Genomic DNA, 27,528 nt, shown 5'->3' on the forward strand with positions numbered 1-27,528 from the left:
CTCCAGCAGCCCAATGGCCATGAACCCCGCCAAACCTTGAGCTGCAGGTACGTTTAGAGCAAAAGGCTAAGGCTCAACGCTACTGATGTTAGCACTGGTAAGCCTCACAGTGATAAAAGTCAATGGCAAAGCAACGAATTCATCTGTAGAAGAGAAGTGATTACGAGCTGCTATATGATAAACAACCAGTTGATGGATGCTCTATATTGCAAGCATTTGTTTATACTGCATTGTAGAAGGAAAATAGTTCATTAACAAGCCTCTTATTGTGAGTTTGTTCCATAGTGTCGTCCTACCGAAAACCGCAAAATATGTATGTATATCGATCCTTGCAACGTACAATCCAACTTCTCGGCCTTGAATACAGATCATGGCTAGATGATCTGGAAAATATCAATAAAAATTAAAGGCAAACATGTTTACCCCAGCAACTATTCAACTAAACCGTTCTGTTCCCAGTTCCATATAGTCTCTTGTCTATGGCGAGCAATGCTTTGGCAAGATTGCTTACACCATCAGCAATCACTTGTGGTCGCTCCCAAAGCAATAGTCCCTGATTCCCCTGAACTCGGCCAGTCCAAACTACCTCATAGTGCTGCCTGGCCCAGCTGGGGCATACGTAGGGGTTGACCGATGGTGGTGAAACGCCATCCCGAGCTGAGCTTGATCCATTCTGAACCGCGGCATCATCAGCCAGGAACACTGTGATGGAAGCTTTGGGCTTCCTTGAATATTTTGGCTCCGTATCATCTCTTGCTGAGTGATGATTGTCTGCCAATAGCCTCAGCGTCCCTTCCGGGCCCGGGAGCCAAGTCAACTTGGTCATTGTGACGAGTTCTAATGAAGTAAACTCCTTCTCGGACCCTAATACTCTAACTATGGCCAGGAAAAAGACCAAAAGCCCGGTTGGAGAATCGCAAAGTGCGTATGCTAGCGTATTTGGATCGTATGCACCTGTTCCAAACGACTCTCGCGTGGCAAAATCCGTAGTGGATATCTTAGCTCTTTCTCGATTGTTCTTCTGAAGAGCCGCAACGTCTTCCTTTGTATAACCCAAAATGGGCGTTTGCAGAGTCTTTGCCAAAGTCAACTTTAGCCATTCGACTGGTGCTTTCAATGCTGTTGGTGCTTTCAATGGCGGGGATACTAAATGGACACCAAGGCAAGAATCCAAATGGTTGGCAGCCAGATGTGTGAGAATTTTCCAGTCGATTCCACCTTGAGGAGTAATTGATGATCCAGAATTAGTCGCGAGGTAATGCCTGTATCCTAGTCGCCTCATGAGGATATCAAGCATCTCGGATGTTCTGGAGACGACCTGGACATTTTTGGGCAGAGAATCGCTGAAGCCCAGCCCGGGGAGCGATGGCATAACAAGGTGAAAGGGTTGGTTGGTGTTCGCATCGTTAGGATCCGTAAAGGTATCGATGATGTGGCGGAAAGATAAATTGGTAAATGGAAACGGCGGGATCAAGAGCAAAGGCACGGCATTTGGATGCCGCGAGCGCGCGTGGATGAAATGCAGCCTCGTAGGCCCCTCTGTGGCAGATGCTTGGAAGCTGATCCTGAACTGCGGGACCGAGGCATTGATTTCCTTTTCATGCTCTCTCCAAACGAAGTGCTCAAGCCTGGCAGTTTGTTAGTCATTGGAGTTTTGATTGATGAGAGGTCGTGAGCGCTGACTTACCAATAGTCGATGAGTGGTTCCAGCGCTGGTTTCGGATCCCACCACGCCCTCGAGTTCGCGTCGGGAACTTCGCGAGGAAGCCGAGCTAGCTCGAGCTTCTGCCGCGTAAAATCAAGGTACTTGCTCGAGGCCTTTGCTCGTCAAAAAGTGATTAGCCGCGACGCTGCATTAGGCTTGAAGAATTAAGATGATGTACGCTATTCTGGGGTCATACGTGGATCTTGTACTCTTTGATGTCTTCATCCACCGAAGCGGCGGCGGCGCTTGCTGCCTCGGCAGGCTGAGCCATGATGTAAACGGGTCTTGAAATACACGATACCTTCAGCGCGCCGTAAGCTCGTCAAGACGGGTCCAGTGTTAGTTGAGGGTAGCGCTCATTGCATCGGCGGCATGCGCTGGGACGCAAACGCTATGGCCGAGCCCAGAGGGTCGCGAAACGGTTGTGAAAGGGGAGAGATAAGAAACAAGTCACATTCGGATGAAAAAGTAACGTTGGGAGCAACAACAGCTCAAGGCTGGGCCGAGCTGGATTCATCGTGCAGTCCATCCGAAGCGGCGGCTAGTGGCTAGCGTGCCTCTTATTCGCAATTTACGGGGAGCCCAGCAGCTCACTAACAGCGTCATGTCTCGCTTCCAACCGTCATGGGGCTGGACCGTGTGTGTGCGGCGCTTCTGCTGGCTTGGCTGGGTACTGCTACTCGTAATGTGTCAGTGGCGTTGCGGATGAGCTGAGCTTTGACAGCTCCGTATCATTCGCGTCATCGCTGGTGCTGTTGAGGCGTCTGAATCGGCACCAAGTCGCTTCAGGTTGTTCCATACCTAGGTAGGTAGCATCACGTCGCATAAGCATCAATCACAGCGCTGCTTTGAAGCATAAGCCAGAGCCATCAATTCGTTAATAGCTTAGTCCCTTCAAGCCCTAGCGCCCCCAAACGTTAAAATACCAAGTATCAAATGTACGATCAATCACAGCTGCTGACATTACTCGGCCGACTGACTCTGCCCGCAGGATATCCTCAGGAATGCTTGCTAATACAGCCATGGCGGATGCAGAGCCCAATCTCCAGTCCAGCCGTCAAATCTTGGTGCCCATCGTCAGTGCCTTCTGCACGAATTACCGTCGGAAATGGCAGCTGTACCCATTACCCTCGGAGTCTCTGTGATCTTCCATCCTCATCGCAAGGCTTCTAAGGTAGCCACGTCAATTTGTCTGATTGGCCCATCAAGGGCTTTAATAAATGAAGAGGAAGAAGCCTGCTGTACTCTGTTCCTTGTCACCAATGATTGCCAGCACCGCACAGGGATGTGCCCACCAGGCATCCAGACCTCCAGGGGGGGGATGATTGGACCAATGCTGGCAGGGCAGAATGATGTTTGCTGAGCACGCCAACTGGGAAAGAGACTCGCAAAGTCATAGTCAAACATATGATCTATATCTCGGTAGGCTACTGTACAAGCACATCACACTCTTGATAGTTGTTGGCTCGTCTTATGCATCGTAATTCCGGAGGGTAACACACATGGAGTACGAAGATGTATTACCATCATGATCCACCCCTGTTCGGTGCAGAATTTGAAGGTGCCGACGCGCCGCGAAGATTTATTTGGCCGATACGTGACACAATATTGCTTCCGACAGCATCCACAGCCCCTCTGGGTGAGGTCAGAGTGGGGCCTGCCGGCGCCGTCTCCTGGACTCGGAAGAGCTTGATGGCGGTGCCATTCCAGATACCCATGGTGCCCTTTGCAATCTGCATTTCACTGGCAAAGATGACGCCCCAGAGCAGGGACTCGTACCATCCGAGTGCCAGCTGGGACCATTCAAATAAGTGGACTCGTACAGCAGACGGCTCGAGGCCGACAAATTCAATCTTTTGAATTCGACGCAGCGTGTCTGCTGTAGCGTCTCGGGCCGATGCTTGCCGTGGGAGAACGCTCGATGCTTGCTGAATGATGGTCAAGATGGTATGTAGAGGTAATTCCGGCAACCAGCTATCGATCCACGAGGCTGTCGGTTCAAAACTGCCACCAAATGCCTGGTTGGTGGTCGAATATGCGCCAAGACTTGTTGAGCTGTTCTGCCGGGAGAAGGACTGGATATTAGCCGGCATCTTTCCCCGGGCTTTCTCGGACATTCCTCGTAGCTGTACAGGCACTGCATCTTCAACGTTGGTTACTGATGATGCCTGAGACGGGTTTTCGCTGGCAGTCGACGCAGCTGGTGTGGGCTGAGGCTCCTCGTCGCTATCTTCGTCGTCATCGTCGTCTCCGACGGCAAAGGCGCTGTCCTCGGGGACTTCCTCCAATGATTGGGTTCGAGATAGAGCGTTTGACGGGCTTCGTATACTGTCGGCAGAGCTTCGTCGAGATCCATCGTCGAAAAGCCCAGTGTGAACCCCAGCCCCAGCGTCCTTCCTTCTCCTATTGATCTTCTCAATCTCCTCTTGTCCACTTTCCAACGTGAATGTCCTGAGCGCCTCAATTCGTTTCTTGTTTTTGATAATGGCCAGTATTAGCTCCGGATTCTGGCGGTATTTATTTTCAAGACAGGAATTGATCGAATCCAGCAGAGAGTGTAAGAGGACATGATTAGTTTCATTGGCAAGTAGAAATGATGGAGATGCCATCAGCGAAAATAAATGCATGAGCTGGGAGCCACTGGAAGCACTCAGTCCTTCAATATGTGGAGCTATGTTGTTGATGATTGCTAGAAGCGCCGGGTAAACTGGAGCGAAATTGCCCTGACTTGTAGTAATCAAGGTATAAATTGAGTGTAAAAGGAAATCAGCGTATGTGCCCCTGAATGCGTTGATTCTGATGCTCGCAGGGAGGCTTTCTTGGCCTTCGAAAATCTTGTTCAAGTGAGAACCAAAGCTCGCTTCAACGCTCAATGTCTGTAAGAGAAAAGCGCACATGCGCACAACACCCTGCTTAGATGGCTCATTCCTGTATTCCAGAGCGTAGAATAGCGCTAGGACAACGAAATCGTGTGCCCGATCGGTATCAATGATGAAAGACCGAAATCGCTTATTGCATTGAATCAGTTCCCAAAAAAGCATCAAGACCTCTGGAGCAAGGTTAGAAGAAGATTGAGAGCCAGGAATGTAGGAGCTCTTCTCTTGAAGCGGCTGATTGAGAATTCGTGTCATTCCATCAACTATGAATTGAAAGTCCTGAGGGCGATGTATTCGGCCGAGGAAATGACGGAAGTAGTTCTTGTGGGAGCCCGAAGACGCATCTTCGGGTATGGGGTATATGAGCATGGCTAATAAGAAGTGTATAGAGTAAGTCACAAGAACCTGCTTAGTGTCTCTGAACACTAAGGTGTTGTATGGTACGCGCCAGCTCGCTGGATTATATTTCAACGTCTTCAGAAAATGTTAGTCAGCTAAAAGGCCTTGTCCAGAAGAGGCTTTGGGTACTCACAGTGTTTAGAAGGGAACAAAGAACCGAGAGCACCACCTGCTTATCGGGAGACGTGCAGAGGTAGGTTAGAGTCCGCACTCCCCTCTGTGGCAGCACTCCCGGAGTTGTGTACATGCTTTGGCCAGCAAGAGTCATGAGGAGCCTTAGAATTTCACATCGGTTGCTTTCAAATTCTTTGGTCGTTGCCACGGCTGTATTGCACCCAACCCCGCTCTGCCATATGGCATACGTAACCTTGGATTGTCCATTTGGCTGGCGAGGGAGAGTGAAATCTGAGAAGAATAGGAGATCGACCAAGGTGTCTATCAGCTCCTCCGCTAGAGGTCTCATATTCTCATGCGTTTCAGCTGCGGACTGCACCGGCTCTTTCCCTTCCTGAGCTTCATCAAACAGCACCTCATTTTTGGCAGTTCGGCCCTTTACCTGTCGGGGTGTCCACAGGAACTTTTCTTCCCAAGGTCCTAAGCTCTCTTTCTCATATAAGTATGGCAGTACTCGGGTAAGAACCCTGATACAGTTCAGAATGTCTCGTTCTGGAGCTTGGTCGGGATCTGGAAAGGATGGATGATGTCGTAGAGTAAAGGCTCGCGTGGTCAAGGTTTGAATCAAGGTCTCGATATTTTCTAGGGCATTGTCACGAGTTCGGCGGATATCGTTGGGCGAGAAAAGACTAAAAACATCTTCCGACGATTCAGGAAGCTCCCAAAACTAAAGACCCCATCAGCATCCCCGCGGCCATGTGAGATCAAAGGCATGACGAACCGAAGTCCAGTAAGGATCATGCGCCGCAATGTTGCGCTCCTCTGATAATCTGAAGATGCCCTGCTTAAATCCTATCTTGGAGTCGCTGGCCCCCATATCTGCCGCACAAGGCCTCGAGCCCTGCTGACTGTTTTAGAATGACGTACCAACAGAATGGAGCTTCTGGAGATCCACGATGAAGCTGTCGCAGGGGAGTTCGTCATCAGCGCCATTCACTGCAGGGCTGATCACGTGTGGCGCATGCAAGCGGCAGTTGCTTGTCCCGCCGTATTGCCGACCGCAAACGCCCTCGTATCGATAAGAAAAAGTTCAATGATGAAAGGTGAGCTTCCCTTGCAGCACCTTGTACTTAAACTCATGATGAAGTATTGAGGTTCGACAAGGGTTACTTCGTTTCCCTTTGCCTGACACTACAAATACGAGTACATGTCGTTCTCATAAGAACATGTTGTCTCACAGTTTGAGATGATTCAACCATTCCTCCGTGCCAGGCCACTGGCCTATACTGCCCTGTGGACCATTCGCCGACAGCTGCCTCTCACGAACCTCGGTCTTAGAAGCTTCACAGTCACCCAGGTGCTTGACGGTAAGCCGGCAGGAAAAGCGCGAGAAAAGTGTAAACGGAAGATAAACGCAAAACTGCGAGAGGCTGCTACTACCAAAACGAAGAAAAAGAAGCTGCCAAGGAAGCTGCCAAAGGATAAAAAGCCTAGCCCTGCAGAGCCTGGAGAGTCTGCGTTGGATGGGGGAGAATCCCAGGATGCAGCGGTGCCACCAACTGCAGGATTATGGACTACCCTGAAATCCCGGCTTCAATCTTCGACTTCGAAAAGGCGAGCGAAAGCTGCCGATGGACTTAAGAATGAGCAAGAAGATGTGGATGTAATGGCTCGCTATGCGGCGGCACCGATGGCTCCAGGTGACGTACCTCCCGAGAAGACCTCTTTAGCCGGGAGACTTGCAAAGGGCAGAAAAGCAAAGGACCTGCCAAGACTAGATGTGAAGACGATAAGACCTCAGCATCTCAACTTATGTCCGGTTGAAGAGGATGCTTTGCTACCGGTACCGCAGCTCAGTCATAATCTCGACCGTGTGCTGTTCAACCCAGGAGTCTATCATATGCAGGATGGCCGGTCTCGCGTCTTTAATTTCGATCCTTATCTTGCTTCCATCATGCCAGTCAAAGAATTTGACTTTGATGCGCTGAGGAGCTATGTTACCTCATCCAAGGATGTCAAGTTGAGACAGCTCAGCGCCGCGCATGGGATGAAGTATTGCGGCTCAACGTCGAGCATGACTTCAATTCTCTCACATTTTCACTTTCTGCTCTCTGCCTGGAGGAAGCCTAATTTCGCATTCTTATCACGATCAATAGAGCCCGAGTCCTTTAATTTTACTGCCATTAGCCGTGGACCTTCTGCCGCCTTTGCACACTATAATGATGGCACCTATGCGTTTGATTCAGACAAAGAATACGACACTGAGAATATTCTGAGCTTATTGGGAAAGTCAATGGAAAAGCTCCTTACATTGCCGAAAGATGAATTCGAAAAATATAGGCTATCGCGGTCTCATCAGTTGTCAGAAGAGGAGAGAAATGCACAGGACTCATTTCATTACACGACTTTGGGCGATTTCATGATGCGATCTCAGTTGGACGCCTACGATCCTCGACTTCCTGGTTCTGGAATGTTTGACTTGAAAACTAGGGCGGTAGTCGCCGTCAGGATGGATGTTCGAGGTTACGAGAAAGGTGCCGGCTATGAAATTCAGAAGCGATTTGGCCAGTGGGAATCTTTTGAGCGAGAATACTACGACATGATCAGAACTGTTTTCCTCAAATATTCTCTGCAGGTGAGAATGGGCCGTATGGATGGCATCTTTGTCGCATATCATAACACACAGCGGATATTTGGCTTCCAGTACATCAGTTTGGAGGAAATGGATGTGGCTCTTCACGGAACATCTGATCGCCGACTGGGTGATCAGGAATTCAAAACAAGTGTCGCTCTTTTGAACGAGGTTATGAACAAGGCAACACAACGTTACCCTGGTCGAACGTTGCGATTGCATGTCGAGACACGGGACACAAAAGTCCCTCTCACTTATTTCTTCGTGGAGCCGGTGACGGAGGAGGAAATGAAGACGACTCAGGAAGCTGGGAAATCATCAGTCGAGGAACTAGAGCGCGAGTTTCAGATTCTCAGCGAAACTGAAAGTGAAGAAAACCCAAATGAAGCCGAGAGTATTGAGCAGCCCGAATCACAGCCATCTAATGAAAAAGAAGAGCAAATTCCCGACGAGCCTTCCTACCAGGACCCGCCAAATGAAGCTGCCTGGAACGTCATGATGGCAAAAGTTGACGCAACCGTGGAAGATGAATCTCTTGGCATAGGTTCGGTGAGAGAGGCTGTTCAGGAGGCTCTCGAACAGAGCGGAATTCTAAACGGCAAAACAGAACTGGAAATTGAGCAATACCTAGATGCTATGGTAATGTCTCTTACAGCGCACTCCTCCAAGATCAAAGAATTGAGGGACAGATCAGATGACCCAAGAGATGTTACAGAGCCAGCTCTCAGGCGTGCCACAGATGATAATCTCAGTGCGGAGGAAGAGTCAGTAGCAGATGAAGAGCAAGTCACGGAGCCTAAATTTGACAAAGATGGCTCAGAGATGCGGGATGCCTCATTAACCGACTTGATCCTTAAGGCCACCGAGGGAATTGATAATAGGGCAGGCAACTTAAAGACGTTTCAACGCATGTTCGCTGATCTGGCTATAAACTCTGAGCAAACAGACCCAGAAACCAGCGAGATGACAGAAAAGCTACCCGCTGAAGACGATCTTTTGGATGAAGATGAATTTGCCGAAGAAGATGAAGACGAGAATGAAGCTGTTGAGACCCCGGGAGGAGCTGGGCAACCTGACCGTGAATTATTGGGCATGATTGTTACAGTTCGCAATCTCGTCAACGGCGAACATGTTGACCGACCGACAAATATCAAGAAGGAGGACGATTTTGATTGGACCATTGAATATAACATTACTGAACTGCGAGATAAAAGAGCGCGGAAAATCTACGCAGGGATGAAGCAGCGGCGGAAGAGGGTATTTGCGCCATCGCCTTCGGATAGGTGGGATTGGTACAAGATGTTCCAGGGGAAGTTACCGGAGCTGGCCAAAAAGGGAGAGCAATTCAGAGAAATGCGTTCGCAGCAAGAAGCTGGCGGTCCAGTGCAGGTTGCTTGGGCGCGACAAGGTCTGTCCCACGAAGCCTTTAAACCTGCCGGAGAAGATGTCAAGAAAGACACATGATGGGTCACGAAATAACGATGTGGCTGAGAGACGGCGGAAACCTACTCTCGTGTACAATATGGATTTTGCATAATACTGCTAAACAGCTGACTGGTCTAATTTGGCCTCGGAACCGAGAGAACAGCTGTATCATCATTTGGATATTTACGGGAGGAGAAAAAAGGAGGAGCAATGGACCAATGTTTGTATGTACAATATAGTGACGAAGATATGTATGATTTGGCGACAAGTCTTGGGTATAATTGCTCCAGTCTATTCCGCAGCGAAAAGCTCCTGGAACCGATGCCTCGGACATATCGATTGTCAACGAGCAGCGGCATTTGTCACTCGAGGCTTGGCTGCGTCAAAACGAACGTCGAAGCCATTATACCAAGGACGCCAAGCAAAAGATCGCTCATTACGAGAAAAGCGCGACCGCAGCGCTTACTTATACGGGCATAACTTGACGGCCCGGGATCGTCGGCGCTACAAACTAGGAAGCCAAGTTGGGTTTCACATGGTAGAGCTGCTCGGCCGACAATCAAGCTGTAGCAGCCCCTCACCTATGAACTTGGTACTAATGTGCGGCTTTCTGTGTTGGGGACCGAGAGGGATGAAACAAAATGAAGTCCGGGCATTTTGGGCGCAGAAAAGGGCACGGCCAGGTGATTGTTGCAAGGTTTGGGCTTGGCTGACAATGAATGCGCTGAAGTGGCATTTATGTCTTGGCTCGTGATTCATGTGAAGACTAAGGTTGGAGTCATTTGACAATGGTCTTTGTCTTACACGGTACCTGAACCAATACGCTGCTATTAGAATCTCCACCACGTACTTACACGGGATTCTTTAATCTATAAGTATAGGTAAATACAAGTACAATTCGCACAATCTTGATTTACCAGCGCCTTTTAATTGCCGCATCCTCTCAATGACATAATGGGAACCAAACTTCAAATGTTCCATACATACATGCATGCATCGTATTGGATCTTCTTGTCAGTCGCATCGCATAAGCTTTCCCCAAACAATCAGCCGCCAATAACCTCCCCCGCCTCCTGATCTGCCGAGCCGCACACCATTTCCTCTAATTAACTGGTCTCTGCCGATGCATGTGTAGGAGCTTGCCTCTGATTGGATCTCCATCTCGGGGCCTCGCCATTAGACGGCCCTCAGGGGAGGCCGTTGAGGGGTTCTTACTGGACGATGCCTCGGTCCTGCATTCGTTCAGCGTGGCATTGGAGATGGAGCGAGACAGAGTCCGGAAGGTCATCCGCCCTGGAGTGCGTTCTTGACTTGGCACAGGGCCGGTTCCTTGTGAGCTGAGTTTTGCCTTGTGAAGGGCCCAAAGTTCGTATAGTCGAGAGGAGAGGATTTGCAACAGCCTGGAGTGCAGTTCGTAGATGGGTGGGCACTAACATCATGTAGGCAGGTGGACGTGGCTATCGTCTATTTATATATAGCTATGATGGAAGACCTTGTTTGGTTCCTGGTTCCTGATCCTTGTGGACAAACCAGGCATCTGAAGGCAGCTCAAGCCAGCATTTGTGATCAGCTATGCGTCCCAGCTCGACGCTCTCCCTGCTGGCTCTGGGCTCTGTTGCTCAGGCTGCAGTTTCTCTTGAGGATAGCAGTCTCTCTCCTCGAGAGATCGAGAACATCGAGAGGGCTATTGAGGCAAGAAGCTTGGCTGATGATATATGGAACGATATCAAGAATGCTGCGACGTGCACTGCTTGCCAGGTCAGAAACCATCATTCACAGTCAAGACTGTAGACTGACACAGCTCCAGGGCATTCTCGTCCTTCTCAAAGGCATCGCTGTATTTGGAGACGGAGCATTCGTTAGCGTAGCTACGGAACTCTGCAAGCTCGCAAAGGTACCTAGATGACCGCGACGGTCTGGTTTCCTTCTAGCCACGGCTAACGAAAGTCTTCAGGTTGAAGACGATGATGTGTGCGAGGGCACCGTGGGATTAGAGGGCCCCATCATTGCGGATGCCATCCGAAACATGGATCTCGGGTCTGATACATCAAAACTCTTCTGCGGATCTTTCCTTGGCCTCTGCCCTGAGCCTTCTGTTCCTCAGTGGAAGATTCCCTTTCCCTCTCCGAAGCCACAGACTGGTCGCCCTGCGCCAAGCGGGAAGACGCCTCTCAAGGTGGTTCAGTACTCGGATATTCACATTGATCCTCTTTATGTGTCTGGCTCAAGCTCGAATTGCACTAAGCCCATCTGCTGCAGGTGAGTCGATTTGTACAAACAAAGAGTGACGACGAGGTCAAATTGTAAAGATACTGACCATATTGTTACTATAAAGACCTTATACCGCCGCTGATGAGCCTGGCAAGTCAACATCGCCCGCTGGGCCAAATGGAGACCACAAGTGCGACACACCCGTCGGCTTGGAAATTAGCATGTATCAAGCTATCAAGAACATTGTTCCAGATGCTGCTTTAACGCTCTTCACGGGCGATATTGTTGACCATGCAATCTGGAACACCTCGCAGCCTTACAACCAGAAACAAAGTTTGTATTCTCTTTTCTTGAACAAATTGCGTACTGGCATTACATATGTAGTTGACTAACATACTTCCACCTGCAGTCTCCGACGCATACACTTACATGAGCCAGTATCTCGGCATCGTTTACGGCACTGCTGGTAACCATGAATCGAATCCCACAAATGCTTTCCCTCCTAGATCCATCAGCAACTCATCGCAATGGGTATATGATGCTCTATCTGACCAATGGACACGCTGGGTGGGAGCCTCTGCGGAATCCGAGATTGAAAGTATCGGCGCATACTCTACCAAGTATCCCAATGGCAACCTGAGGGTCATCTCTCTCAACACCAACTTTTACTACCGCATGAACTTTTGGCTATACCAGGAGGACATTGAGCAGGACCCTGACGGTCAAATCCAATGGCTCGTGAATGAACTTGACGCTGCGGAAAAGGCAGGAGAGAGAGTTTACATCATTGGACACATGCCCCTCGGAGAAGGCGATGCTTTTCACGCAGGGTCAAACTACCTTGATCAAGTTGTGAACCGCTACTCGTCGACCATTGCCGCCATGTTCTTCGGCCACACGCACGTCGACCACTTTGAGGTCAGCTACTCCGACTACAACAGCCGGGATGCCTCGCATGCTGTCATGGCATCTTACATCTGCCCCTCGCTGACGCCCACCTCGGGCATGCCCTCGTTCCGAGTATATGATGTTGACCCGGAGACGTTTGCAGTGCTCGACACTACGACCTACATTGCCGACATGACCAACGCGGATTTCCAAACGACTGGCCCCGTGTGGACGAAGCTTTACTCTGCCAAGGAGACGTACGGCTCCAAGCTGAACCCCCCCGTCACCGACGCAAGTGTCGAGCTGACTCCCGCGTTTTGGCACAACGTAACGGCCTTGTTCGAGTCAAACTCGGACGTGTTCAACGAGTACATCTCGCTCAAGAGCCGTGGCTGGAACGTCGCCTCGTGCACTGGGGACTGCAAGACGCAAGAGCTCTGCCAACTTCGGGCCGGTCGTAGTGAGAACAACTGCGTGGTTCCTTCAATTGGCCTTCATCTTAATAAGAGATCGGATGAGCTGCATGGTCACTCGCATCACCGATCCCACGATCACCAGGAATGCGGTATGTCGGCAGGCATGAAGACGCTGGGCTCTTTGGCTGTGAGGAAGGATTTGTTGGATGAGCTGGAGAGTCGGGCCAATGAGTTGAAAGCCAAGGCTTGAGGCATGGGAGAAGGTTGTATTTTATTCTTGATAGAGCGTAACGAAGACGTCTGTAATCCCAATTGCGCCAGATTCTTGATTTACGGTTGAGATATTATGTCATTCTGAAAGATATAAAAGCGAGATCTGTCCGAGCAACTGCGAATTCGGAATTGTATCATGAAGTAGACGTGAGAATGTGAACCCGGAGTCTACTAATGGATGCCGCCGGCGCAAGCAAGTATGGAGTACTGGTGTTTGTGCTGCCCTTTCGAGCAATTTCCAAGTTACCTGTACGATGTGTACAATTGGTAGAGATAACGATGAGGATCTTTTTCAGCTTCATTTCCTAGAAGTCACAGGGATCAACAGTGTATTACAAAAGTAGTAACAAAGAAATAATGATATCAAACGATGGAGCAGATGCGCGTCTCACTGTGGCTTTGTTGATATTACGTTCATGCTCCAAGTCATGCACATGTACCTCTACTCGACGCTACCCCTTGACACACCAACTGCCTCGCAGCTGTAAATGTATAGGTACTGTCCGTGTGTCTACATGTACCTACGGCATCCCTGACACTCGATTCACTATGGTGCTCTATTTCAACATCCCCCAACTTTCGTATTCTTGATGTCTCAGCTCTCAATTGTCACTCTTCTGCCTCGCAGTAAAAGACGCATCTGTCCATAAATGTTTGTCCGCATCGCGCTCGTATGCTCGGACTGCGGCCACGGCTCAAGGCGCGGCCTTCCCTGCTGGATCTGATTCGCGAGGGCAGCATCAAGGGCTCTAGCGACACCGAATCCAGCAGCGACGAAAGCGACAGCGACAGCCCCAGCGAGAGAGACAGCGCCCGACCCCCTGACCTGCAGTCCCCTGTGGGCGCTGCCAGAAGCACTCCAGCCGCTGCCACGGCCTCGAATACAGGCCCCGGAGGCGCTGAGCCCGCCACAGTCACCAACACCAACGCCGCTTCGGGGGCCAGTTTTGTTAGTGGCGGGACTGGCAGCGCTACATCATTGCCTCCACCCCCGAGCCCTGTCCTTTCAGCAACTGCTATCAAGCTTCCTCTGTTGCGAAACTCTCCACCTCCAACTCCATCTCCTTCATCTCCCGACTCTTCTCCTACCGCTGCCGATCGAGAGCTCGACAACGCTCCTCCTCTCCAATCGCTCACGATGCCTTCTGTATGCGCTCTCCCAGTCCCCCCGCACGTCTCCCAGCAACGTCACTCGAGTATCGGCGCGGGAGCAGACAAACTGCAGCCGAAGCCGTTGACGAGCTGGAAACGACGACGAGGCTGATGCCCCGCTACGTCAATCACTCAGGAAGCTGACTTGTATGGCGCCACAGAAAACCACAGAACAAGATGGCGATGCCATTCACTATGGTAAGGGCGTGATGATGAGAGAAGAGCACTTGATTTGGGGCAAGACTGAGCAGAGTTACTGACATTGTTGCGCAGGCAAGATCTACTCCATCTCAGGGTCGGTTACCTCGATACATACAGATCTCCATCATACAAATGGCTTTGTAGCTAACCCAACTGCAGTCCCGTCATTGTCGCCGAAGACATGATCGGTGTTGCCATGTACGAGTTGGTGAGTAACATAACAACGATCAGCCACAGCCACGGCTGATTAGCTAATTGTTGGCGTCCAGGTCAAAGTCGGTCATGACAACCTCGTCGGTGAGGTCATTCGAATCAGCGGCGACCAAGCTACCATTCAGGTCTACGAGGAAACTGGTATGACGACACCCCCTCTCACTCTCACCTCCGCTCTCCGAGACCGATACGAAATACGTTTAGATTCGACACTGACCAAACTCCCCTAGCCGGTGTCAAGGTCGGTGACCCTGTTGCTCGAACAGGCAAGCCTTTGTCCGTCGAGCTGGGCCCTGGCCTGCTCAACAGCATCTACGACGGTATCCAGCGACCCCTAGCCAGCATCGCCAAGATATCAAAATCCATCTATATCCCTCGAGGTGTTGCTGTTCCTGCGCTCGACCGAGAAAAGAAGTGGGAGTTTACTCCTCAGCTCAAGGTTGGCGATCACATTTCCGGCGGCGATGTCTGGGGAACTGTGTTTGAGAACTCCTTCCTGGCAGTTCACAAGCTTCTGTTCTCTCCCCGAGCTCGAGGTGTCATCACCAAGATTGCCCCCAAGGGCGAGTACACCGTGGTTGATAAGATTCTCGAGGTCGAGTTTGATGGCAAGAAGACGGAGTATCCCATGATGCAGACCTGGCCTGTTCGAGTCCCCCGCCCGACGTCTGAACGTTTGACGGCCGACCAACCTTTCGTTGTCGGCCAGCGAGTTCTTGATGCTCTCTTCCCCAGTGTCCAGGGCGGTACCGTTGCCATCCCCGGTGCTTTCGGCTGTGGCAAGACTGTCATTAGTCAGTCCGTCTCCAAGTTCTCCAACAGCGACATTATCGTCTACGTTGGATGCGGCGAGCGTGGAAACGAAATGGCTGAAGTCTTGAAGGACTTCCCCGAGCTCACCATTGAGGTTGACGGCCGCAAGGAGCCCATCATGAAGCGAACCTGTCTTATTGCCAACACCTCCAACATGCCCGTCGCTGCTCGTGAAGCCTCCATCTACACCGGTATCACAGTCGCCGAATACTTCCGTGACCAGGGTCTCAACGTCGCTATGATGGCTGATTCATCGTCTCGATGGGCCGAGGCCCTTCGTGAAATCTCTGGTCGTTTGGGAGAAATGCCTGCTGATCAGGGTTTCCCTGCCTATCTGGGTGCCAAGCTCGCATCCTTTTACGAGCGAGCTGGCCGCGCGCAGACTCTGGGATCGCCCGAGCGAAGCGGCAGTGTCAGCATTGTCGGTGCCGTCAGCCCTCCCGGTGGTGACTTTTCGGATCCCGTCACCACTTCCACCCTCAACATTGTCCAAGTCTTTTGGGGTTTGGACAAGAAGCTTGCTCAGCGAAAGCACTTCCCTTCAATCAACACCAGCGTCTCATACAGCAAATACAACACCGCTTTGGACAAGTGGTACGAGCAGAACAACCCCGACTTCCCCAGACTGCGTGACCGTGTTAAGCAGTTGATTTCCGATTCCGATGAATTGGACCAGGTCGTCCAGCTGGTCGGCAAGAGTGCCTTGTCTGATACCGACAAGATCACGCTTGATCTTGCTGTTTTGATCAAGGAAGATTTCCTGCAGCAGAACGGCTACTCCGACTACGACCAGTTCTGCCCGCTCTGGAAGACGGAGTGGATGATGAAGCTCATGGTTGGATTTTACGACGAGGCACAGAAGGCCATTGCGCAAGGCCAGAGCTGGGCAAAGGTCCGCGAGTCAACAAGCGACCTGCAAACCAAGCTGCGTCAGTTGAAGTTTGAGGTCCCCACCGACGGTGAAGACGTGATTGTCAAGAAGGTACGTTATGATAATTTCTATACATGGCAAGGGCGACGTCCATGGCTAACACATATATTCTCTACAGTACGAGGCTATTCAGCAGGAGATGCTGGACAAGTTTGCCTCGGTCGCCGACGAGTAAAAAGGCACTGCTGTTTTTTTCTTTCTTCCAATTGTTTGTAGATGTGGTTGCGCGCATGTATATGTACGTTGCAGTGCTGGGACCTTGGAGCAATGTGGTAACTCAGGAATGAGGATGGTAGAAGACGGCCAAGAGACTTTGAGACGCCGCTTAATATTGTACCAGCTCAATGTCAATATTACTTTTCGTTTAATTCAAGCACCGTTTTGCCCTATTGGCTTCGTTAAAATGCCCATCAGCATGGGGAAATGCTAGCAGCATCCCAACTCTATTCTCCAGCACCCCCAGCCATTGCATGAGGTTCATGGGCCAGAACAGAATATAGAGGGAGGCCTTTTATTTCCTCACTTACAAAATAGCCACAGTACCTAAGCGGTTCTTTAAGTATCAGCTACTATCACTACTTTCTGCTATGATTGATATTCCAACCTATTTCGCAGTATCTGCTTCTATAGCTATATGTTTCTAGTATATGCTACTATAGATATTTATTTCTAGTATCTGCTACTATTGCTACATGTTTCTAGTATCTGCTACTCTAGCTATATTTCTCTATACGTAGTCTCTGGTATTACCACTTACCCATCTATCATTTCTATAGTTAAAGATTTCGGACATGAGATGCTGGATAGCAGATTTGGGGTGATGGCTAGCATTTCCCACCAATAAATGAATCAGCTCTGTGACCTCTTCACGGATACAGTGCGACTGATGCGTGAAGTTTAGCGACAGCACTGTGCGAAAATCATACATCAAGCTATCAGCTCACATTGGACGAATATCAACTCACGTCGTCCTGGGTGAGAGTGACTGGCCGGAAGGATAGAGCATACAATATCACTTAATAGTCATTTTCCCTTCCTTGAAATAATGTCCGAAGACCTCCGTGATGAGGTAGAAGCTCTCAACTCTATTTACGGCGAGGGCTGTCTCGTCCCCTCCGAGGACCAAGATGAGAGCCCGACATCCTCATCTACAACATATATATTACAGCTGCCCGGCGATGAAGCCTCGTCATTGAGACTACAGTTTCCAGATACATACCCAGCTGAGCCTCCGGCGGTATTAGGCACGCAGCACAGTTCCGGAGGGAGAAGAGGCGCTGGGGCCAGGGACCTGGGTGTGTTTAGGGAAGCCCTGGGGACGGTATTCCAGCCGGGAAGCGTGTGTCTGTTCGATGCAGTGGAAGAATTTGTGAGACGGATGGAGGAAGAGAGGGAAAAGGAGGAGTTGCTTCAGCAACAAGAGGGAGACGACGCTGAGGACGGCGAAGGAGCGAATGCAGACCGGGGAGAACGCGCAGTGGACGCCGGCCAGACGGATTTCGCAGCCATGACGCCTCCCCCATGGACTCTATCAGAAGTCGTAGTAGAGAACAAATCGACGTTTGTGGCTCACGTTGCAAAAGTCACATCACCAACAGAAGCGAAACTCTTTCTACAACACCTGCTCTGGTCTGATCGGCGCATCCGCTCGGCGACGCACAACATCACGGCGTGGAGGATACGCGGGCCAGGGGGCACGAGCTATTCCGACTGCGACGATGACGGCGAAGATGCTGCTGGCGGGAGATTGTTGCATTTGCTGCAGTTGATGGAGGTTTGGGATGCGATGGTTGTGGTTACGAGGTGGTATGGGGGCGTGAAGCTTGGGCCGAGGAGGTTTGCTTTGATTAATAGCGTGGCGAGGGATGGGCTTGTGAGGGCTGGGTTGGGGGATGGGGGTGGGAAGGAGAAGGAGAAGAAGAAGGGGAAATGATGGTGATGGGAGGGGAGGGAGAAAGAAAGAGGAGGGATATTCATATACATTACTTTACTTATATATAACCGAATAGAAGAGCACGTCACACTTCTGTAGCTCTCCGTGGCCCTCGTGGGATGCTTCCAAAGAAACAAGGCGGACATATCATCCGATTTATGATACTTGCTTAACACTTAGGAATAATACGAGCACATGTTGTTTGGAATTCTTTCTTTTTTTATTTTGCAAATTACTCTCTCATAATGCGTCATGTTTTCATTGCCATCGTTATCCCGATAATCCTGATCCAATATAACGGATAGCCAGCTTTTGCGTAGAAGTAGTAGTAGAAGAAGAATATAGCTAAATGCAAAAGCCAAAGGCAAGAAAAAACATCAAGGACAAACAGGCATGCTCCCATACAAACTCTATAAAAATCTTAATCTTGCGGTACCATCTCTTTGATGTTCTTTCATCCAAATCATTCCAAACTATTGTCGTAAGATGTACCAAAAATCTCTGCGGCTGCTCATGGCCGTACTCTCATTGTTGTTTTTGAAGAAACTCCTCGTTCCGAACTTCGTGTCTTGTTGAGCTCGTCGTGCACTCGCTTGGTGCCGGGGTTTATATAAGATAAAAATAAAAGGAAAATAACCAAGGCCGCTCATGAGCCTGCTCTATGCGGTGGCAGTTTCCTTGTTGTTTCGGGGCTGGGGAGCCACCAGTGACTTTTCCCATTCATCCATCAGGTTGTTGGCCGTCCTCTTGAGGTTGCTCGGGGATAGATGATGAACAACGCTAGGAAATAGGTCCTCAAGCGTCGGAGAAAGAAGTGATGCATCGGCTTTCCTCGCCCTAAAAGATTGTAGGTTTGAGTATCAGTCAATCCATTCATGCACAGCTTCAGCTTCATGGAATAAGGCATAATCCTTACGGCTTGGCATCTTCTTCATCTTCCTTCTCGGGAATGTCATCAATGCCACTGCTATTAATGGTAGAACCACTCCAGCGGGCAGACTTGGTGGAGACGGGGGAATCCCAGTTGGACCAGTCAGTATCGTCAACAGAGTCGAAACCAAGCGGTGTCCAGGAGAATTTGTTGTTCCCTTTCCCAGTCCCGGTCTTTGGCTTCAGCTCGGGGGTTCTGTTAGCTTGGGATGTGGTCGACGCGGCCGTACTGGAACCTTCATTACTGCTGGTCCTAGTGTGGGTGGTGGCATGGTTCGGCTTACTCGTATCTTGCTCACGAGCATTGGCGATGGAGGTCGAGATTGGTCTCTGCGGCTGGCCGGTCACCGGTTCATCTCCGACGGTAATCTGACGAATGTCCTCTACGAAGGCGCGGAATCCTAGTTTAAAGTCTTCGACAACGGATGCGACGCCGACGACAGACGCCATGCTTTGCTGCTGGGACCGGGGTTGCCAGGATGATCGTTTTGCCAGGGTCGGGTCAGTGAGCTGGGTTATTCTCTGTTCCACCGATGGGAGGGCGATTGGATCTGCTTGTGTAACTTCATTGAGGGAGAATACGCTCTCTGTCCGTACGGGAGAGAGGAGGGATAGAGTGCGGGCATGTCCGCCACGAATAACCTTGCGGCGGGCTTGAGCAGGGGTGGTTTGGCCCTGGAGAATGTGCTTTCGACGATCCAATTCGACGCTGCGCCGTGATGCCACCAAAGCATCATCATCGATGCTAGCCTGTGAGATTCCAAAGGGATCGGTTCTGTGGCTGTTGCTTCGTTTGCGGTAGACTTCTTCCGATGCCCATTGCTTCTTTAGCCGTGCCAATTCTGTCTCAGCTTGTGCGAGCTCCTCCTTGAGCTCCAAGACTCTCCGCTCCTGCGCCGCAATTGCAATTATGAATTCGTTTGCATTCGATGGAGAGGTAGCAACGGAGGCAGGAGTCTCCAATGGCGTTTGAGGAACCGACGAGACCATGGCTGACGCGGACAAGATCGCCGGCGAGTCGGCCAGCCTCGGGCCGTCAAACGACATGGCAACGGGAAGGGTAAGCGAGAGGCGGTTCTTGTGCCGCGAGACGGAAGGGGATGCACGTGAACGGCCTCGAGTGAAGGAGTCGCTCCGGGGAAGAGGCGGTGGAGGCATCGCCTGAGAGTCGTCAAAGGTGGACGAGGTACTAGACGCACTGTGCGATCGTGAGATTCCAGGGGAAGATGAAGAGGAGGAAGCGAAGGTGGCGGTCCTGGCGATGCTGCTGGTATCGGTCACAGGGCTTCCCGCCGCCGACGAGCGAAGACGGATCTCGTGCTGCTGCGAGGCCATATCCAGGTATCTCGGCAGGTTGATGCGGGCTCGTAAAGACAGGACGATTACAGGTGATAGAGAGTGGCTGCCGTCAACAGGACGGCGTTTTTCAGAGTGCAAATGAGTGGCTGGGGCCCTGAGGCGCCGAAAGTGAACGGAGACGACTGCTACTCGAACAAGGAGCGCTCTTTGGTGGTCCTGGCTTAGCAGCTCGTAGTCATCGAGGAGAGGGCGAGCACTGCTGTCGACGATGCAAATTCCAAAGTGCAGGCCGCTCATGGGACAGCCGATGCTGATAAGGAGAAGGAAAATCGGACGCTCCCGCTCTCATAATAGCACCGGCTGCGGAGCCCTGGCCAGGCTTGTGCAGTCCTTGGGGCAGATGCGACGACTCCGTTTCGTTTCAGCGCAGGGCGGTTATTGGACAGAGGGAGCGCGGCCGGGGTCGCCTTACCCAGAAGTTGCCCGGGGACACGACAGGGGGCGACGAGCCTTTTGTCAACAGAGGCGAATGTTCTGGAGCTAGGCTGGCGTGCTTGTGGTTCTAGTCCCGGTACCAGCAAATGAGGCGGTGGGCGATGTTATATGCAGATGGGGATGGAGATGCAGATGCAGCCCGACGAGAACTGAGCAACAACAACAAACAGCCCGGCAAAAAAGGTTTGGATGGAGGCCCGAAAGAGGGGGCGGGCTTCGTCTTCCCTTGCTGTTTTGTTGACGCTGAGATCCGCTTCTCCCCTCTCTCGCTTCAAGAGGGGGAACAGAGAATGTCAATTTTTGTCTCAAACCAAAACCGACCACTCAGTGTACAGCACTCGTGGGTAAGTGGGCGCGAGTGAGTGGTGTGTGTGTGGTGTGCTGGCAGTGAGTGGGTGATGCCTGAAGCAGCAGAGTTGAGTTCGTATGTGCTATTATTGAATGTTGTTGAGCTTCGTCGTACCGGTGATAATACCAATACTAGGCGAGGTTGTACAATACAGGCGGAAAAAGTTGTAGAATAGCTTAGCACCAGGCAGTCAGATGTATATGTATCAACCGTGACCTCCGTTTCAACGAGCATGACGCAGTTATAACCACTTGTTGCTCGTACGAGGTCAGACATGCGTTTGCCTCTTGGGCTCCCTTGCGGAGGCGTCAACTGACTTGCACGCTGGAACCCGAAGCCGCCAAACCCGCCCAAACAGCTGCGCATCTCCAGTGGATCGCTTGGTCGCTCTTCAGGGGCTCGGCGGAGAGAGCGAGTGGGGGTGCAGCTACGTACATCCTACACTGGGTGCTTGTACCACTACGTGCTAGTCTAGCTAGCGGGCAATATCTCACAATTATGCTCACTGAGCTTGTTGGGGGCTGGCGGCTTACAGCTTCAATGCCTTAACTTTGAAGCTTCCATGCTTTGAATGACAGCAGCTGATTGCTGGGGCACAACAACTTAACATCCATGGATCCATGGAAGTAGCAGTACCAGCGATCGCGTACCGATTCTTGGGCTAGCGCTGGTCGTTGCCGCCTGGCGCTGTAGATGTGGTACGTGCTGTTGGCGGCGTACTCAGTACTCGTACAAGGACTCGGCCTCTTACGAGTACCGACATCCTGCCTGCGCCGCTCAGTGGCCGCATATTTGTTGGTACTTTGGCCTTGTACCTACTGTGCTCGCCAAACCGACCTCAAATTTCCGCGCAATATCTCGACACCTGGACAAGCGGCGCGGCCGTGTTTCGCATGCCTTTCCTTGCGTGTCCTGCAATAATTATGCCCTTCTGCTACTAACTTGAAGTTGAGTTTGTGACTTGTATCTTTCCCGGTCGACAAACTTCTGTCCTTCTCCACCATCCGCTCTCCGGAGGGCTGCAGCCCGTTGCACGTGCAGCCTGTTCATGTGACTTCCCGTCCATCTCGCGTCGCGTGCCCAGAGATCCATGTCAAGCTTTTGGCTGTGTTTTTGATGTGAGTGGAGATTTCACACCCATTCCGCCAGCCCGGCTGCTCGTGTCCTATCGCGCTGCCACAAGCGCTTCTTTCTATCTGCAGGGCATGATCACAGGGCATCTCCCTTCACTGAGTTGGGGCGTATAAGCTTCAGAGCCGATGAATCTTGTCTCACAGCCTTGCTGATCCAGCCTCGCCCTCCGGTGAGCATACCGAACGAGGAACCGCCAGGTACTGGGCCACTGCTCAGGTCGTGGGTGCCATAGTAGTTGGTACCTGGGTATATTCGTGCACCAAAGAAACAAAGCATGTTGTGAAATGTCGTGTGGTTATATGAAGCCGAAATGCCCTTTCCCTTTTCTCACGTCTGCGATTTGTTAGAGGCATCTTACCTACTAGCAAAAGCGCGCAAGTCCAGCACCTCGGCACTTGTTGCATGGTGTTCTCAGCATCGCAGTCTTATCGATGCACCAGACACCAGCCTTGCGGCTCTACTGTCCACATTACTCCCTGAAAAGAGGACGGATAGAGTGTATAACATACACGCAAACAGCCTTGAGCGTGTCATCGGTCGCGGTTTGATGCTTGGTTCGTCTCGCCTCAAGGAACTGTCGGTTTATAAACAGCCGGGTCTTGGACTGGATCTTGCCGATTGTGTAGAGCGTATCCTGACTGTCACTGTAAGCTATACTCCTACCACCGTAGGGGAGTGGCATCTGACTTGTCTCTAGCCGAATCCAACTCTTCCAGAGAGACTTCAAGTCACTGTTGAAGAAATTGACGAGGTTTTGCATTCCATTGCAGCCCAAGTAAGATGGAGTTCGCCATCTATACGAGTTCCAGAGGCAACTATTGCCAAACCGCCGGCTCGGAGTGGCTTGGAAGCCGTCTATAGACGGCTGACTGCGAAAGAAGCAAAATGGTTCACACGGTTGGTTCTCAAAGACTTTCAACCACTGGTGTTTGATGCATATGAAGTTTATCGCTTATGCGATCCTCTGCTGCCATCAATCTTGAAAATTCGTGAAGACTTTACAATTGCCATCGAGACCATGCAACAGTTGAGGAGAGAAACGCGCTCTCTACACCCTGACATATTATACGTCGAGCGGGAGCGACTATCGTCAATCAAGCCACAGCTATCAGTCAAAGTTGGGAGGCAACAGTGGTTCAAAGCTCGGAGCATGAAGCATTGCATGAACATGTGCAAGGGTGGTGTAATGAGCGTCGAAGCCAAAGTGGATGGAGAATACTGTCAGATCCACGTTGATGTTAGCAAGGGTAGACGCGGCATCCAAATCTTTTCCAAGAGTGGAAAAGACAGCACCGAAGACAGAGAGCGCTTAATCGGGTAATCACTCTTGAAACAAATGCCTTGCTTAATCGAGAACGCTAATGGTTAGAAAGGATTATTATTGATTCATTGGGAATAGGAAAGGCTGGATGCGATATCAAAACCGAGTGCATACTGGAGGGGGAATTGGCTGTTTACAGCGAATCGGTAGGCCGCCGCCTTTGACGAGAGTGTGACCCTGTATTAGCTGACTTTTATATATAGCAGAAGAAAATCCTACCCTTTCATCATATTCGAAAACACGTCGCCCGTCGTGGTCGGTTCATGAATACAGGCCAGGACTCACCGTAAGCAAGCCCATGCCTACGATTGCGATAATCAGAGATAGCATCCTAACTTGACCAGTCCGAGGCCTCATGAACACTTGATGATAGTGTATTACGATATTTTGCTTCTCGATGGCCAATCTCTATTAAATGTTCGGCACTCAGAAAGATTCAAGCTACTCGAGAAATTAGTTCGCTGTGATAGGGGACAAGCTGAACTCATACAAAGGCAAATCATCAACACTAGTCACCCCATGGCAGCTCTGACGCTGCGAAATGCATTCGCCAAAGTCATTACAGAGAGGGGCGAGGGACTGGTTATAAAATCAGACCAGCCTTATTTCAACTTTAAGAATGATGGAGCACCGTTTACAAATCACTGCATTAAGTTCAAGAAGGACTACATTGGTCACTTCGGAGAGGTTGGCGATTTCGCTGTGGTTGGTGCTGGATTTAATGCCGCTAAAGCGAGGTCATACAATATTGAGAACCTCAAGTGGACTCATTTCTATGTTGGCTGCATTGACAACAGAGAAGAAGTAAAGCGATGGAATGTCAAGCCGGAGTTTACTGTTGTCAACGTTGTTGAGCTCAATGAGGCTATGCTCAAGACATTCACATTATACACGAATCCAAAGCCGGTATCAGTTGCAGAAAACGTTGAAACTAAACTGAAGCATGCCGCCGGGACTCAGTCCACGCCGATGACTGTGGCATTTACGAATCCACCCGTTTTCGACATGAGATGCTTCAGCTTTGACAAAGCAGGCGACACAAACTGGTGGAGCTTACGGTTCCCGTCCGTCGCAAAGATTCATTTCGACCGAGATTTCTCTGATGTGCTCTCATTTACTGAGCTACAAGAAACTGCAGAGCGCGCCACATCAGCGCCTGAATTGGAAGATAGTCAGGACAATCTTGCATGGATCGCAAAATTAGAGCAAGCCGATCCAAGAGGAGTGGCTGTTGACGCCGCTACACAGTTGACAGCAACAACGATGCCAACACCATCGCCGAGACGAGCCTCTCACAATTCCTCAGGCTCTCTGCCTCTGGCCAGACATGTTACTGGAAGCTCTCTAGAACTATCCCTTGAGTTGATGGGTGCCCCGGTATTCGAGTCTCACAGACTTGCTGCATCACAGCCATCTCCCACGGCACATCTATCCAAAACAACCCCCCATATTGATCATAAAAGGAAGCGCATTACTTTTGCATCGGCCTTGTTCTCTCCACCAAAGAAACGTCGTCCATCTTCTAGAGGTGAGGAGTCTGAATCAACATTTCTAGATCGCAAACCCGTATCCGAATCCCCCATACGGCGTCCACTAGGAGAGATAGATGGCAACTCTGCGCAGAAGCCCCAGAAATCAGAGTTCCCTTCGACTGTCTGCCAATCTGACAACGAAGAGTTGAATGCCTCCCCTCACCCTAAGCAGCCTCAGGCAAAAGAGACGGATACTAGCAGGCAAGAGCACGCTGCAGTTCAACCGGCAGAGATGTCATCTTCCCTTTTGCCATTAAATGATAGCGCCATCGTTATACCTGATAGCGAAGATGAGGATGAGACTGACAGTGATGCCGCTACCCAACCACTAACCCCGACTCGTAGTAGTCATGAAAAGCACGGTCGCGATGTCGAACAGAAACAGAGACCTTCAGAACAAAGTCCTGAAGAAACCGAGGCGATTTGTCAGTATGCTGGTCTTGATTGCCAGCTAGCCAATCGACTTGTTCTGCTACCGTCCTACTTTCAAGATATCGACGGGGTTGAACCGTTGTTTCGAGAACACGGACTATCAAACATTATCCGAGATGCCGAAGTCTGGATCAGAAATGATACAATCGATATTTCCCAGCTACCAGACAGCCAGACAGGTCGTAACAAGATTTTGTTTGTTGATACGGTAGAGAGGGAGCAAGAAACAAAGGCGCTGCTGTCTAAACTAGAGAGCATCCGTGAAAACATCCCAGAAGAGAGACGGGAATGGATAAGCGTCTTTGACCGGAGGGTGCTGAATCATCTCGCCATTTATGAAGACGCAGAGACTACGAAGAAATATTACGATGGGTTTCATGATCCGTGGCGGCGTTGGTATTCAGGGTTGATTTGAGGCCAAATCCCCCTTTTTTAAGCGTACATGTGAATATTATGGGCATATCATCTTTATATAATTCTTAATTAGACAATAAGCCTCACGGCTTCTTTTCATCATCGTACAAAGTACCATAGCTGGCCTTCAGTCTCATAAAGAGATGCTCATTCGCCGTCATCACCTTCCTCTCAGCGTATGGGTTCTCATTCGGCGCGCTCTCATCCGGAATGAAGTTCCTCACTCTTTCACTGGGCACAGGCTCCAACGCCACCGATCCTGCAGGATGACAGAAGAAAGCAATCGAGTAACGCGGTCCGGCGCTAGTCTCGCCCTCTACCTTGCTTGCTGCATCATCAGACGGGAAGACCACCCTGTGGACGGTGCTTCTGAACAGGCCGTTGGTCCAGTATGAAAGCAGGTCTCCAATGTTGATCAGAATAGGGGGGCTGGGATCGTTCTCTGAGCCTGGGGGGCAGACTGGGACAGGGGCCCAAGAGCCGTCTTTCTTTTGCAATTCCAGTCCTGCCTGACCTTTCAGCCGGAAGAGCAGCGTGACGGAGCCGTAGTCAGAGTGCGCGCCGGCACGGATGTCGTCGCTGGAGGCAGAGGTCTGGTCAGGTGGTGGGTAGCGGAGGAGCCGCAGGATGGAGCTGGATTCGCCATTGGTGCTGTGTGCTGAGGAGAAGAAATCGCCAACCTAACAGGCATTCGTAATGAGGTTAGACGATTCAATGAGTTCGTTTGTGGGTGAGATATCAACATCAAAAAGCGAGAGCGACTTACATCGAGGCCAATTCCGAGCAGGTGGAGGAGCTTCCGGCACAATTTGTGGCACGAGTCTGCGAAAGCGCTGACCTGAGGCTCGTCGGCGGCGATGGTGGGTGGGAGGGGCTGCTGGGCTTTCCCATCGATGAATTCGCCAAAGTTGAAGGCCCTTTACATAGTGAGTTCGTGTTGTTTACTTGGGAAGATACATCAATTATGCTTACTCTTTGAAGTCTCCGACCTGATAGGAAGTGATGAGATGCCGTTAGCCAGTGGTCTACTACAGGTGTAGGATTTAAGAAGAGGTTACCTTTTGGGTTTTGGGGTCTAGAGTCTCCGAGTGCATGCCAGACCAGCCGCGGTTATTCGTCTGAATAGTGCAGGCTTGCTTCTCTGCGAGGGGAGCATCGAACAGCTTCCGAGACTAAACACGGCACCCAACGTCAGATTATGAAATGAAGAAAAGAAATGGCTGCTTCAGAAGAGTATTACTAGTGCAAAGGCTCCGTCAATGCTGCTGGCAGATATATCGGCTCCGAGATTTTTTATGTAAATGAAGCCGTGCTCGTGAGCAGCGTCGACCAGCTGCTTGGCGACGACATCCTGGTCACCGGAGATGTCGATGATGGGGATGTTTGCAGTAGCAGCAGCAGCAGCCATGGCTTTTTCCTTTTCTTTCGCTTGGAGTGTAA

The 27,528-nt window shown here is 50.7% G+C and overlaps 9 protein-coding genes across 9 annotated transcripts; 5 read left to right on the forward strand and 4 right to left on the reverse strand.

Annotated features, from left to right (window-relative positions):
- Positions 1-439: 439 nt before the first annotated feature.
- Positions 440-1,976, reverse strand: M431DRAFT_492079 (hypothetical protein; the record flags this gene model as incomplete). Its single annotated transcript, XM_024916971.1, has 3 exons — positions 440-1,628; positions 1,688-1,818; positions 1,902-1,976. 3 exons carry the CDS (start codon positions 1,974-1,976, stop codon positions 440-442), a joined length of 1,395 nt encoding a protein of 464 aa, XP_024777517.1.
- Positions 1,977-3,231: 1,255 nt separating this feature from the next.
- M431DRAFT_479395 (hypothetical protein) lies at positions 3,232-5,971 on the reverse strand (the record flags this gene model as incomplete). The annotated part of the gene is made up of 3 exons (XM_024915763.1): positions 3,232-5,055; positions 5,114-5,821; positions 5,876-5,971. The coding sequence occupies 3 exons, from the start codon at positions 5,969-5,971 to the stop codon at positions 3,232-3,234; spliced, it is 2,628 nt and encodes an 875-aa protein (XP_024777518.1).
- An 813-nt stretch (positions 5,972-6,784) lies between these two features.
- M431DRAFT_78027 (hypothetical protein) lies at positions 6,785-9,190 on the forward strand (the record flags this gene model as incomplete). The annotated part of the gene is made up of 2 exons (XM_024922640.1): positions 6,785-8,233; positions 8,777-9,190. 2 exons carry the CDS (start codon positions 6,785-6,787, stop codon positions 9,188-9,190), a joined length of 1,863 nt encoding a protein of 620 aa, XP_024777519.1.
- A 1,533-nt stretch (positions 9,191-10,723) lies between these two features.
- M431DRAFT_77540 (hypothetical protein) lies at positions 10,724-12,916 on the forward strand (the record flags this gene model as incomplete). The annotated part of the gene is made up of 5 exons (XM_024922588.1): positions 10,724-10,909; positions 10,959-11,045; positions 11,106-11,410; positions 11,487-11,695; positions 11,772-12,916. 5 exons carry the CDS (start codon positions 10,724-10,726, stop codon positions 12,914-12,916), a joined length of 1,932 nt encoding a protein of 643 aa, XP_024777520.1.
- Positions 12,917-14,240: 1,324 nt separating this feature from the next.
- Positions 14,241-16,424, forward strand: M431DRAFT_79433 (hypothetical protein; the record flags this gene model as incomplete). The annotated part of the gene is made up of 6 exons (XM_024922817.1): positions 14,241-14,289; positions 14,365-14,386; positions 14,452-14,500; positions 14,562-14,646; positions 14,736-16,300; positions 16,368-16,424. 6 exons carry the CDS (start codon positions 14,241-14,243, stop codon positions 16,422-16,424), a joined length of 1,827 nt encoding a protein of 608 aa, XP_024777521.1.
- Positions 16,425-17,216: 792 nt separating this feature from the next.
- M431DRAFT_505406 (hypothetical protein) lies at positions 17,217-18,266 on the forward strand. The gene has a single exon (XM_024918635.1). The coding sequence runs from the start codon at positions 17,295-17,297 to the stop codon at positions 18,180-18,182; it is 888 nt and encodes a 295-aa protein (XP_024777522.1). The 5' UTR covers positions 17,217-17,294; the 3' UTR covers positions 18,183-18,266.
- A 575-nt stretch (positions 18,267-18,841) lies between these two features.
- M431DRAFT_79814 (hypothetical protein) lies at positions 18,842-20,270 on the reverse strand (the record flags this gene model as incomplete). The annotated part of the gene is made up of 2 exons (XM_024922865.1): positions 18,842-19,019; positions 19,099-20,270. 2 exons carry the CDS (start codon positions 20,268-20,270, stop codon positions 18,842-18,844), a joined length of 1,350 nt encoding a protein of 449 aa, XP_024777523.1.
- A 2,429-nt stretch (positions 20,271-22,699) lies between these two features.
- Positions 22,700-26,172, forward strand: M431DRAFT_136950 (hypothetical protein; the record flags this gene model as incomplete). Its single annotated transcript, XM_024912557.1, has 5 exons — positions 22,700-23,035; positions 23,087-23,706; positions 23,763-23,856; positions 23,914-23,996; positions 24,055-26,172. 5 exons carry the CDS (start codon positions 22,700-22,702, stop codon positions 26,087-26,089), a joined length of 3,168 nt encoding a protein of 1,055 aa, XP_024777524.1. The 3' UTR covers positions 26,090-26,172.
- Positions 26,172-27,496, reverse strand: M431DRAFT_492087 (hypothetical protein; the record flags this gene model as incomplete). Its single annotated transcript, XM_024916972.1, has 5 exons — positions 26,172-26,768; positions 26,855-27,005; positions 27,061-27,077; positions 27,147-27,260; positions 27,329-27,496. The coding sequence occupies 5 exons, from the start codon at positions 27,494-27,496 to the stop codon at positions 26,172-26,174; spliced, it is 1,047 nt and encodes a 348-aa protein (XP_024777525.1).
- Between the last annotated feature and the right edge of the window lie 32 nt (positions 27,497-27,528).

Source organism: Trichoderma harzianum, assembly GCF_003025095.1.
Source record: "Trichoderma harzianum CBS 226.95 unplaced genomic scaffold M431scaffold_3, whole genome shotgun sequence".
Classification (NCBI taxonomy): domain Eukaryota; kingdom Fungi; phylum Ascomycota; class Sordariomycetes; order Hypocreales; family Hypocreaceae; genus Trichoderma; species Trichoderma harzianum.